The sequence below is a fragment of the Scatophagus argus genome, chromosome 10 (genome assembly GCF_020382885.2).
Source record: "Scatophagus argus isolate fScaArg1 chromosome 10, fScaArg1.pri, whole genome shotgun sequence".
Classification (NCBI taxonomy): Eukaryota; Metazoa; Chordata; class Actinopteri; family Scatophagidae; genus Scatophagus; species Scatophagus argus.
The window spans coordinates 23,539,336-23,552,111 of record NC_058502.1 but is presented as its reverse complement, the minus strand read 5'-3'; the positions used below and the strand labels follow the sequence as shown (position 1 = coordinate 23,552,111).

Here is a 12,776-nt window from a genome sequence, read left to right as displayed (position 1 = left end):
AATCTGTGGAATATTTGTGGCATGCGATTGATGCTAAAGGCCTACACACTGCACCATCAAAAATCACAGGCACCACCCCCCCCCCAATGTCAGTCAACTAAAGTCTTTCTTAGGATTGTGGAACTACTATGGACATTTCATTTCCAACTTGGCATCACTTCTGAAACCGCTGCATGACCTACCACACAAAGTGAAAGCATGGCAGTGTACAGCCAGCTGCAGAGAGGCTTTTCACAACCATCAGCGGACCATACAATGGAATACCATCTCTGCCTGCTTCCCGACTGCAGAGGTGGGCATTGCTGTTGTCAGAACACTCATATAAAATTAAATATCGCAAGTCAGACTCTCGCTGTAACACAGATGGGTTATCCAGACTGCCACTCCCCATCACAAAATCAGTGTCCAACACTGTGGACATTTGTTACTTCAGGAAGGTGGAAAAAGCACCTATCTCCGCTGTTCAGGTAAAAGAGGAGAATAGAAAGAAATGACCCAGTGTTGTTTTCCAGCATGGATGTAATTGTCAAGGGTCAACCTGCAGGTGATGACACAGACTTGAAGCCTTTGTTCACAAGGTGGACAGAACTCCCTATGGATGTTTGCTGTGTGGGAGAAGAGCGGTTATTCCACTGGAACTTCATGCAGGACACAGTGGAATAGTGAGAAACAAGGAAATAGCAAGAAGCTATTTTTGGTGGTCAAACATGGACAAAGAAATCAACGAGTTGGCCAAAAACTGCTCATCTTGTTCCAAGTCCAGAACAACCAAGCAATCAGTGCCTCTGCACCCCTGGGAGTTCCCACAGGAGCCATGGCATCGTACGCACATTGACATTGCCTGAAGTGGCTATCATGAGGTTCATCACCACAGAGAAGACAATAGAGATGCAAGGAGAAATGTATAGCCGTTTTGGATCTCCTAGATAAGGTTTCGGCAACCTGTGGCTCTGGAGGCGCATGCAGCTCTTTCATCCATCTTTTGTGGCTCCCGTGGCTAAGAGAGAGCAAGCATATTTTGGTGAAAAAATGATGTGAATAAATAATGGACACTTATTTTAAATTGATTTCATTATATTTATTCAGGGTTTTTTTTGTTGAGTTGCTAATGCGTTGACTTGCCCAGCCCTAATGCGTTAACACGTTAATGCTGCCACAGCCCTAATATATATTATTATGAAATTAAAAATGAAATTATTATGAAATTAAATGTATAAATGCCAGTGTCTTTTTCTCTCAAAGCACAAAAAATTAGGTGTTTTGTGTTGTTAAAAATGAAAAATAAAAATTTGTCGTTTTCCGTACTAAAGGAGTGCAACATATCAAATCAGGTCTATACCTTCCTGCAACAAACAGCCTTGCAGAAAGGCTTGTTCAAACAATGAAACATGCACTGAAAGCATCACAAAGACAAGGTACACTGTATCAGAGACTGTATCATTTTCTGCTAACCTACCACAACAGCCCACATGCTAAGATCTCCTGCCAGTTTGATGTTTAAGAGAGACCTGTACACCACAATTGACCTTTTGAAAGCCTCATCAGGAAGGATACCGTTCAAAAGCAACAAGAGAACCAGATTATGCTCCAAAAACATCGTGCCAAAGACAGAGTTTGAAATGCAAGAGAATCTGTGTTAGCCAGGAACTAGAGGTGAACCTAAGTGGGTTCCTGCAACTGTTATTGCACAGACTGGACCAGTATCCTGTACAGTCCAAACTGCTGATACAGGGCTCTGTTAGATAAGTTAAGGTAAGTTACTCAGCAGTTACTCAACAAGTGTAAGTACACCTATCCAAGCCAAACACAAACTGGTCCCAAATATCAGGTGACAACACCAGTCTCTGTAAAGTCCTTCCTAGTTTGGCTCTGAACAATAACATATGCATTCCTCTCTTACCTCTGTGACTGGCAGCTCCAGTTGAACTAGATCCTCAGGCTTGGCCACTGGAGGCTGAAGAGCTGTGTCCAGGAGTAGGATGCCATTCAGGTCCTTCCTACATCCCACTGCATAGTCATCCACAAAAAGCACTTTGTCCACTGCGGGAAAGTACTGACACCTGACATGACCCCCAGGTTTAGCTACAATAGAAACAGAGGACAGCACACAGTGTCAGGAGGTCTCAATGAGAAAGGTTAGAATCATGGAGCAATAATACCCAAAAATACAAAATGTGAATTACATTCACCTGTGGTGAAACATAAGTTAATACTACAGGGAATCCTCAGATATTTTGGGTACACCATCTTGTTTCAAACATTGGTTCTAGCAAGTCTCATAAGCTTACATTCATACATTGCTGTCTGAATAACTGACTAATGACAGAACGTGAAACTCATAAAACTGAAACTTGTCTTAAAGGCAGAAAATACAGCAATTGTTGGTTGCTGTAGGCAGTGCAGTGGTTATAAATGGCGCCTCACAGCAAGAAGGTTCTTGGTTTGAACCATGGCATGGGCCTTTCTGTGTGGAGTTTGCATTTTCTCCCCTTGTCTGCATGGATTCCCTCCAGGGAATCTAGCTTTGAAGTTTGAAGTTAAGTTTAGTTTTTTTAACATAGATAAACAAAAAACAAAAAAGAAAGAAGAAGAAAAACAATGAAACAACAAGCTTCATCCCACAGTGCAGAGAGATGCAGATTAGGTTAACCAGTGATTCTAAATTGCCAGTGAGTTTGAATGTGAGTGTCATATACTAGCTTGTGATGAACTGTCAACCTGTCCAGGGTGTACCCCACCTCTCACCCAATGTCACCTGAGATAAGCTCCAGCCACCCGCAACTGTGAAAAGGATGTGTGGTGATGGATCATGAATGGACAATAGTAACCAGTCATTAAGTGATTCTGGAGAAAGACAGTTGACTAATGAGTCAACCACACTGACAACCACACATGCTGTGCCAAAAAAGTATATAGATGGGACTTTCATTACATTGACACATTTGAATAAACCACTACACTGATGTCCATTTCTATTACCAGCTCTACTGCAGTGACCTGTGCCAAATGGTGGCCAAGATGGACTCCCTTTGACCTGACCTCTTACAGACAGCAATTTCACATCATGATTTCAAAAGTCTCTGTGTGTTCATTTGTAAGTTTTATTTATAGTGCCTATAAAAAGTATTCAGCCCCTTGAATTCTTTCCCCTTTCACTGCTTTTATAAATACAATCATAGTAATTTGCCTTTTTTTTTTTTTTGAGAAAACCTTTTAGAAAACTCCATTATGTTCAAGAGAAAACTGATTTCTACAAAGTAGTGTCAATTAATGAAAAATATATTCTCTAAAAACTAAGTGTATTCACCCCCTTCAAGTCAGTATTTAGTAGATACACCTTTGGCTGCAATCACAGCAGTGAGTGTGTGTGGATAGGTCTCAATCAGGCTTGTAGGGCTGCACGATATCAGGAAAACTTGCGATATGCCGTTACACATTTAAATTTTGCAATGGCGATATGATTCGCAAAATATAAACAAATGTTGAAGTTTAATTTAAATATTTCTGCTTTAGGTTTGCTCTGTTGACAGGTGAAGAGTAAATGAACACTGAGTAAAAAAATGAAAAGGGTCATTTACATTATAACAAGCCAGTTTTACTGAAAGAAAATGCATCTGACTTGAGCAAATCTGACCAAGAAATACCACTAGTTTTGTGCATTAGCAGTTCATTAAATGAAATGACTCATTAGTTCATCAGTTCTCCACTTGACTCAGCTCATCTTTCACCGTCTTCCGACACGTCACACGCATCATACATTTTTGGAATGGTGACTTGGGAAAAATAAATCCATGATGGAATCAGGTATCTTTCCTGACGTTAACTTTTTTGCAGTGGCTAACACTAGCTTTTTTGAACTCCTCCATCTAATTCAATTAAATTCAAAAACCTTTATTAGTCCCCAATGGGCAATTAAAGTAAATGCCTTGAATGTGAAATAATCGCAGTTCAAGGACTCTTTTGCGATATCATTATCACACGTCAACATCACGATGAAGATAAATTTTCTATATATCACTCTATATATTGTGCAAGGGCTTGCACAACATATAGAGCACCACAATTTTACTCCACTCCACTACTTCTTTGCAAAACTGATCAAGTTCTGTCAGGCTGAAAGGGGGTCAGGAATGAACCCTTTTCAAGTCCAGCCACAAGTGCCTTATTGGACTAAGGTCTGGGCTTTAACGCGGCCACTCCATAACATTCAATTTGTTGTCTTTAAACCACTTCTGTGCAGCTTTTGCTGCATGCTCAGGGTCATTGTCTTGATGGAAAATAAATCCTCTCCAAAGTCGTAGTTCTCTTGCAGACGGTCCTCCAGAATTTCCCTATATTTTGTTGCATTCATTTTACCCTTTACCTTTACAAGCCTTCAAGAACCTGCTGCTGAGAAGCATCCCCAGAGCATGATGCTGCCACCACCATGCTTCACGGTGAACCTTCATCCAGTTGGCCTCAGAGTCTCCCATATGCCTTTGGGCGAGTTCTAGTCGAGATTTAATATGAGCTTTCTTCAATAGTGGCTTTCTCCACACAGCTTTGACTGGTGAAGAACCTGGGCAACAGCTGCCATACGAGTCTTTCCCATATCAGCCACTGAAGCTTTTCACTCCTTCAGAGTAGTTATAGATGTCCTGGTGGCCTCCCTCACTAGTCTTCTTCTTGCACAGTCACTCAGTTTGTGAGGATGGTCTGCTTTAGGCAGATTTGCACACGTGCTTCATATTCCTTCCATTTCATAATGAAAGATGTTCAGTGACTTGGATTTTTTTTTTTTTTTTGTATCCACCTCCACATATGCTTTTCAATAACATTTTCTCTGAGTTGCTTGAAGGATTCTTCTGTCGTCATGGTGTAACTGCAGCCAGGAAGACTGATTAACCAGCGGCTGGACCTTTCAGGCACAAAAGTCTTTATACAACAATAACTTGAGACACATCCATGACACTCAGGTCATCTACATTTCACTAATGTTGACGCTACTAGCACAACTGGCTGGACGTCTGCTGAATTCGGCCAATCACTTTAAAAGGGGTGAATATTTATGTAATCATTTATTTTATGATATATATTTTTATTAATTCACATTACTTTGTACAAATCTGTTTTCACTGTGACATTCAAGAGTTTTCTGTAAAATGTAGTCAAAAAAGGCCAAATTAAATTGACCGTGATTCCATTTATAAAAGCAATAAAAGTGGAAAACATTCAAGGGGGTGAATGCTTTTTATCGGCACTGTAGCTTACAATTGAATCTCTGTGGTCTGAAGCTTAGTTTGCTTCCTGCATGCCTGTCTGGTTTTATTTTACTGTTTAATCATGACCACATTCAACTATAGGTGTCTTGTTAAGTTTCTGCTGGTGAAAACCCAACACTTCTTGATTCTGTATTCCTCCTTTGCTGCTTCATAATTAAGAAAAAGAAAATCCCTTAAGTAACAAAATAACTGAGAACTTTTATTACATTTGTCTGTGGTCACTGAGTTACACCATGGAACTCATCTTGAAAAACAGAAATTCTATCAAAGTTTCTAAGATACACATGACTGCTATACTCTATCACGGAAAAGACAACCTATATTTTCATTGGCTGTGTTTGTTCTTGCTGCATTGCCTTTCCAGAGTTTAATGGATGTAATATAATGAGAAACACATACAAACGAAACTATAGACATAACTCATTATTGGGCTGTTTTTCTTAGTTTACTGGTGTGTGACACGTGAACTACAGGAACCAGTATTACAAATAAGACTGTTCTATATTCCACTTTGCGTACAATGATAGGATCAAATTGTTGTGCTACATGGACCTTGCAGCATTCATATTAGAACCAACATGGTCAGAACAAACAATCTCGCAATTTCTAAAATTTCAAAATAAAGGAAATTTGGCATTATTGGGATCGACCAATGCGGTTCTTCTCAAGGCCAGTACCGATACTGTTTATTAGGAATCTAGGACACAAACAATTGATATTTCGAACCATATATTTGCAGTAAAAAATTATGTCTGTCTGTTGGTTTGAAAGTTTAGAATATCCACTGATCAAATGTAACCATGGACAACTCAAGTACTGTAGTGACATACAATTTTAAAGGTACTTGCTCAGTAAAAGATGCTTGTAAGTCAATGTAAGTCATTAGTATAGCATACAGAAAAAAGGCATGCTTTTAAGCAGGGTGTAGTTTCTGATATATAACCAAGGAGATGAAAACTGAAATTTTAAAAGCAAAATAGGAACATAAGACAACTTGAAATAAGATGGCTGCAAACAATCTCGGTTCAGCCTTGGCCAGCATAAACCATAATGGGCCTTCAAAATCAGAAGAAGAAGCAGAGAAGTAGCAGTCATCACTCTCTAGAGGAATTCAAGTCTGACACAGAGTTTGCTAATGCTCCTAACTGCTTTTATACTTGTTATGATACTTTTGATTTCAGCCACTTGGAAGGAAGTTGGTCTCATGCCCTTCTTCTCAATGAATTCTCACCAGCTTTTAACCCCTTATCGGGCAAGTGACCATATTTGAGCACTTGCACACATGTTGAAAACTGGAGTGTGCACGCATCCCAACAGGTTAGAGAACAACGCATGATCATATGCTCTGTTCACTGATAAACTAGCGTTAGTGTTGTATGTCCGTTTGTGGACATACACCCGATTCAGATTACTTCCGCATTTTCTGCACAAATAACACAATAAAATTTGGGACTTTAGGGGATAATGTTGCCAAAGGTTCAGTGAGATGTTTAACCCATTTCTAAAACTTTTCAAGCTATAAATAGTGAATATGAGTGATTTTTGTTTGTTTGTTTTATACCCATTTTTTTGTTTTAGGTTTTATTGCATGTGTTTTATGTTTTATTAGTCTTAGTCAGAGCCAGTTCAGAGGCTGTACATGCATGTAGCAAAAGACATTCATTTAGACATATTATATAGATTAATTATTAAATATTATTATTCTGTATAGATGTACTTTATTAATCCCCTGAGGGAAATTAAATATGTTATTTTTTTACAATTATAATTATTTACAATAAAGCTGAATGTAATCCAATCAAATTTTTTTGCAGCTATCTGCTCAGCAGTTTTATGGCAAAAATGATGAGGACTGTGGTTGTGCCAGACCACCCTGCTATCAGCAATGATGACGAGGAGGAAGATGACGACGTGGCGGACCCAGACTTTGTCCCACCCACCCACGTTTCAAAAAGGTTGTCCCTCGTGGTACATGTGACTCTGTCACCAGTGACAATGGGATCCTGGTCGTCAGATGGAAGGACAACAGTACTGTCACTCTGTTGTCCACACACACACATAGGGGTGGAGCCTATGTCATCAGTCACCAGGTACAGCAGTGACACCAAAAGGAAGGAGCCTGTTCGCTGTCCAGCTGTCATCTGATAAGAGTGACATTTTGGTCCACCTCTTCTGCACCCCCGTGAGGTCCAAGAGGTGGTACTTGTTTGCATACGCAATTGATGTCAGCCTCACAAATGCCTGGGTGATCTACAAGCAGGACTGCAAGGCCCTTGGTGAGAATGGCCTGTCTCACTTCAGGATCGAGGTGTTCAAGGGTGCCAGTGCCCAGAAAGCAGCCTCTTCCTCCCGAAGAAGCTCATCATCACCGGTTGAGAGCCTAGGCACCGTTGCTGACATCCCAACACCTGTCAGGGGACACCACAGCCACAACCCAAGTGATGCCATTCGGTTTGACCAGTCCCTCTTCCACGCCCCTGTACACACCCAGCAGACCTGCAAATACTGCAGCCAGAAAGGGAACATTTTACGTTCAAATGTGGCCTGCAGGGTCGGCAAGGTCCACCTCTGCATGAACGCAGAGTGCAACTGCTTGCATACCATGACGCAAAGGCCTAATGTTACTGTTTTTGTTGTTTACCATGACGCAACCTCTAACGGGCAAGGACCCATATATGGTCACTTCATTCAACTTCATTTATTACATGAAAGTATTTTTATTTTCAAAATGTTACAAGAGTAAAATGGTCATGTTATTTGAAGCATTTCAGTGAGTGTACTTATAATTCAACCTACAGCTTTTAGAACAGTTTGATCCCGATTCTGTTTTTGTGGATGGGATTCTGAACTTTTTAACCAACAGGACATAGACAGTAAGAGTAAATGGAGTGTTGTCTGGCTAGCTCTGCTCTTCCACTGGTCCCCACAATGTGCTTTCACCCTTACTTCTCATCCTCTACACCAACATGCATCAGAGAAAGTATTGAAACAGGACCATTACAAGCATGCAGATGACACTTTTTTTATGACTAGTCCAGAAGATAAATGTGGACATGGCCTCATCATTAGGGATTTTGTAAAGTGGTGTGATGAGTCACATCTTCACCTAAACATATCCAAAACAAAAGATATGATAACTGACTTTAGGAAGCATGCTTACACTCGTGATGTCACAAGCATGAAAGGCCAATCTGTGCAATGTGTGCTGTCTTATAAATACCACAATTATTGACTCAAAATTGAATTATGTAGAGAACTGTGTAGCTGTGTGTAAAAAGGGGCACCAGCAATAACATTGTCTGAGGAAACTGTTCTACTTCCATGTAGATAAAACCATGATGATCTTATTTTATCATGCGTTTATTAAATCAATCTTATCCTTTTCCCTTGTGTCATGGTTCAGACGTCTCTCTGTAAAGAACAGGAACTCTCCTAATCAAGTTGTAAAGCAAGTAAATTGATTGGCGAGTCACAAATGAACTCGGCATCCATGTATTCCAGACAGTTACAGTGGATAGCCAATACCATGGACAGAGAATTTTAGTCCCAAGCTGTTAAACTAGGCATGACAATAACATCCATGTTATGGACGCCATCTCACTTTTAAATAACTTTTTAACACTGTACTTCAAAGGCTGTTTTTTAAATCTATTTATTTATTTATGTATATTGTATTGTATTTTCTTTCTAAGAAATATAATTGTCTTACTGACAGCACGTACACAAAAAAATGCCAAATTTTACTTTCATAATGAAAGAAATTGTCATACTTTGAAATTTGCTCTGCAAATAACAACTGCATGAAAATGAGCTGTACAGACAACTTTATCTGACATATTTTACTTTACCATACAAAAGCAGGTGCAACAGATTTATATAACAAAACAAATGTCATTATTTATATCATTTTACAGTATGCTTATTAATTCACAAGGGCTGAGGCAATTTATCTGATTTCTGAAGCCTCTATTCTCAACTAAGAAGAATGGCTGATCATCCAGGGTCATGAATTCCATCATTTTCCTTGTAACTGCTTAGGTCTTTTCACTGTATAGGTCTTTTCACTTTTCACTCAATGAAAGACATTATATAACTTTGCTAGAAGAGATGTGATATAGACACACTGTGTTTTATATGGAGCCATAACTCCACGAGACCATTTAAAAACAATCACACAGTAACTTGGGAAGCAATTTACCAGCCAAAATATTTTTTAGTAAGCCATAAAACTGTATGATATGATGTGTGTAAAAGTTGCCAACCCTCTGCCGATTCCATAGCATAAGAGTTCCAGACTTCCGCTGGCATCAATATCAGTACAAAAACTGTGTGGTGGAAGTTTCATGAAATGGGTTTCCATGACTGCACAGTCCCCCCCCACATCACCAAGTACAGTGTCAAGAGTGGTGCAAAGCCCACCGTCACTGGACTCAACAGAAACATTTTCAGAGGAGTGACGAATTACACTTCTCTGTCTGGCAGAGTGACTGGTGAACTTGGGTTTGGCACATGCCAGGAGAGCATTACCTGTCTGATTGCACTGAGCTGCTATTACTTTTAATTACTTTAATTATTTTGAATGTATTTGTAATAACTCTGAAGTTTGGACTGTTGGTTGGACAAAACAACCTCTATGAAGGTGTCACTTTGATTACTGGAGAAAATAATCAGCAGATTTATCCGTAATGAAAATAATAATTCGCTGCTCTCCAACACAAAATATTTAATATTAGCTTCACCTCAACCAACTACAACAGCAAAATCTATTACAGTAACTTATAATAATACTAATTCCTTATAAGGAAGGAGGCCTTGTGTGATTGTTTATGTTTAATTTAGTGAAATGAGACTCTCACTTCACTTCATGCTGTAAGTGGCAGTTGATTTAGTTAGCCATAATTGCATAGCTAATAAACTAGGCAAGTGTAACAGTTACATCAGCTACATAAGCATGATAGTTAATAAGAGGCCATGTTCATCCAAAGTTACCATAGCATCTTCATGCATTCTTCACTACTTTTTCGCGACAAACACCATTTACCACAGATGAATGTTACCAGTGGAAACAATTAGGTAGCTAGATAATTGTATTGACAGTGAACAGCAAGCAGCCATCAAAGAACTGCCATACAATTACTGAGGGTCATAAGCCATTTTTCCACTGCGGGGTATGGCTCAGCTTGACTCAGTATAATGCATGCCGATGCAGTGAGTAAAGTCATTGAAAAACAAAAAGCAGTCAAACAATTTATGTGTTGTAGCGATTACAGTGCAAAGCAGTGCGCCCATAAAAACACCAAAAAAGTGAGGGCCAAGTAAGGTCACAAGTCACTGGTGTTAAAGTCATGTTGCAAGTCTTTTTGACTTGACTCTTGAGTCCACATCTCTGAATTTCTGACTTGCTGCAAGGGACTGGGAGAGAGCCTGCTACTGTGTCTGTACTGACTGTGCCCTTTACTACTCTTATAAGTGTGTTGTTATTTGTTGTTTGTCATATTCTTGTGTGCTTTCATGGAAGGACTGCACTGAATAATTAGGCTTATATAAATTCTCCGTTTAACGTGCACTTATTTCTTCTGAAGAGATGTTTATATTTATATGTAACTAGAACGTGAGTAAACAAATTTTGTTTTATTGGACATAATTTTTGTTTGTTTGTTGTTTTTTTTCTTTTATGGTAACTACTGACTTCAAATACACATATATAACCACTGTTACGGTACACTGTGTTTTGCTGTGCACAGATTTTGATCATACCAGAATCTGGTGGAACATTTATTATGACAAAAAAACACAGACTTCTCTTAATGCTTGGACCAGGAGAACACCTGCCATATATGTGTTGACTTACTGTGCCCATGTTACTCTTAGAATAAATGCGCAGACCTTAATTCCTGATATGAATGTATTCTTCAGCCTATAAGCAACCATCCTACAGCTGCTACATGAGTACATTGTGACAGGAAATTGGGTATTGATATTCATCAAAAAGACAATTCTTAAGCAGCTTATTTGACTGAATTAGACAGGTTAGCCAAGCAAACAGGAAACATTACACCAACACTACAACATAGAGTCAGCTTACTATCAGCATCACACCAATGCCTCTAATGACTGAATGCGCACGGTTGGAAAGTTAGGCAGCTAATGACCCGCAAGCTAGCTTAGTGGCCATCACGGTAATTGACATTGACACACATTGCACTACCAAGAACTATATCATGTAACGTCTGCTCCTTAAAAGATATGAATTACACCTCCAACAACATATCGTGACTAACTACTAGAATAATGAAAAAACACAGGAACGATTGTCCGGCTAACTAGCGTTGTGCTATGTTAAGTAGCTAGCTGTTAGCATGATAAATATGCCATCATGTCGCAAATGTAGTGAACGGTAGCAAGCATGGGCGTTAGTTTAAAATGCACCACAAACACTTCAACGTCCAGAGACTTTGTTTTGACACAAGAAGAACAGACTAATAAAATCTTGCTACCAAATAACCTAACTAGGCCAATGATAACTGCTATAAACAGCTAATGTTAGCTACCTCAGGTTACAACTCATCTTGTGTCGTGTTTAGTGTCTGTTGACAATCAGATGTTGGTATGTCAAAACTGAAACTACTGGTGTCATGGCTTGAGAAAGGGTGTGGGTGACTATCATTACCATGCAATGCTGAAGCCTGGAGAATCGCTCCCGAAGTCCCGTCAATTACTTTGATACTGCCGCGGCTGGTAACAGCCAAGATAGCATTGAGGGCCGGGTGGTAGGAGAGGCTTCGCAGGCCCTCCTCGTCGCAACGCAGGCAACCGTCTCTCAGTACAATCCAGTCTGAGGAGGTGGACGAGCCGGAGCCCGGCGAGGCCGCGGCCGCCATCTTTCCTTATTTTTCCCGTCCCTGTTTAGGTTTGTAAGGATCCGATAATACACGTAATAATACAAAATGTATATGTCTAACTCCGAGCTATCAGTCCTCTGCCACTGCTGACTCCTTCGGCGGCTTCTTCTCCACCGCCCGTTACCGCAGCAGTGGCTATTCACCAACACCGCTGAGGAAGTCCAGGGAGGGATTTCTGACAGATACACGATAAGTGAACGGAGCTAGCGTATCTGTGTCACCTCCCGCGATAACTCAGAGTGCAAACGAGAACAAGAGATGGACAGAGTAATAGAAAAAATAAAAATAACAGTTCTGCATCAAATCAATAACAATCGCATACAATGTTTCTTTTATTGTGGCCAGCAATTGTATATTGATGTATACTGAGTGATGTAACATTTAACTGCTGTAACCCAATGAAATAACACTACAACCATTAACTCAAGCAAAACCTCACACTGGAGCCTCACACATTCATTTTTGCTCTGGATTGCAGGGGCTCCCTTTATGTCTACTAGGACTGCAAGTTGCAGTTGCTTTATGAGGTTGTTGGTTGTCTCCAACTTAGAGTATTTTTTCATCACTGATTTATTTATCTCACTTTTTTATTTCTGATTTCTATCACTTCATC

The 12,776-nt window shown here is 39.8% G+C and overlaps 1 protein-coding gene across 6 annotated transcripts in view; it reads right to left on the bottom strand.

The window, feature by feature from the left end:
* The window catches only part of birc6 (baculoviral IAP repeat containing 6), a 132,621-nt gene extending 120,242 nt beyond the window's left edge, over nucleotides 1-12,379 (bottom strand). For all 6 annotated transcript variants that reach the window (XM_046402032.1, XM_046402035.1, XM_046402036.1 and 3 more), the window contains exons 1-2: nucleotides 11,932-12,379; nucleotides 1,901-2,082 (exon numbers count right to left, since the gene is read on the bottom strand). In XM_046402032.1, coding sequence (XP_046257988.1) covers nucleotides 1,901-2,082; nucleotides 11,932-12,142 — 393 coding nt within the window. In that variant the 5' untranslated portion in view covers nucleotides 12,143-12,379. The remainder of the gene's footprint in view (nucleotides 1-1,900; nucleotides 2,083-11,931) is intronic.
* Nucleotides 12,380-12,776: the final 397 nt, after the last annotated feature.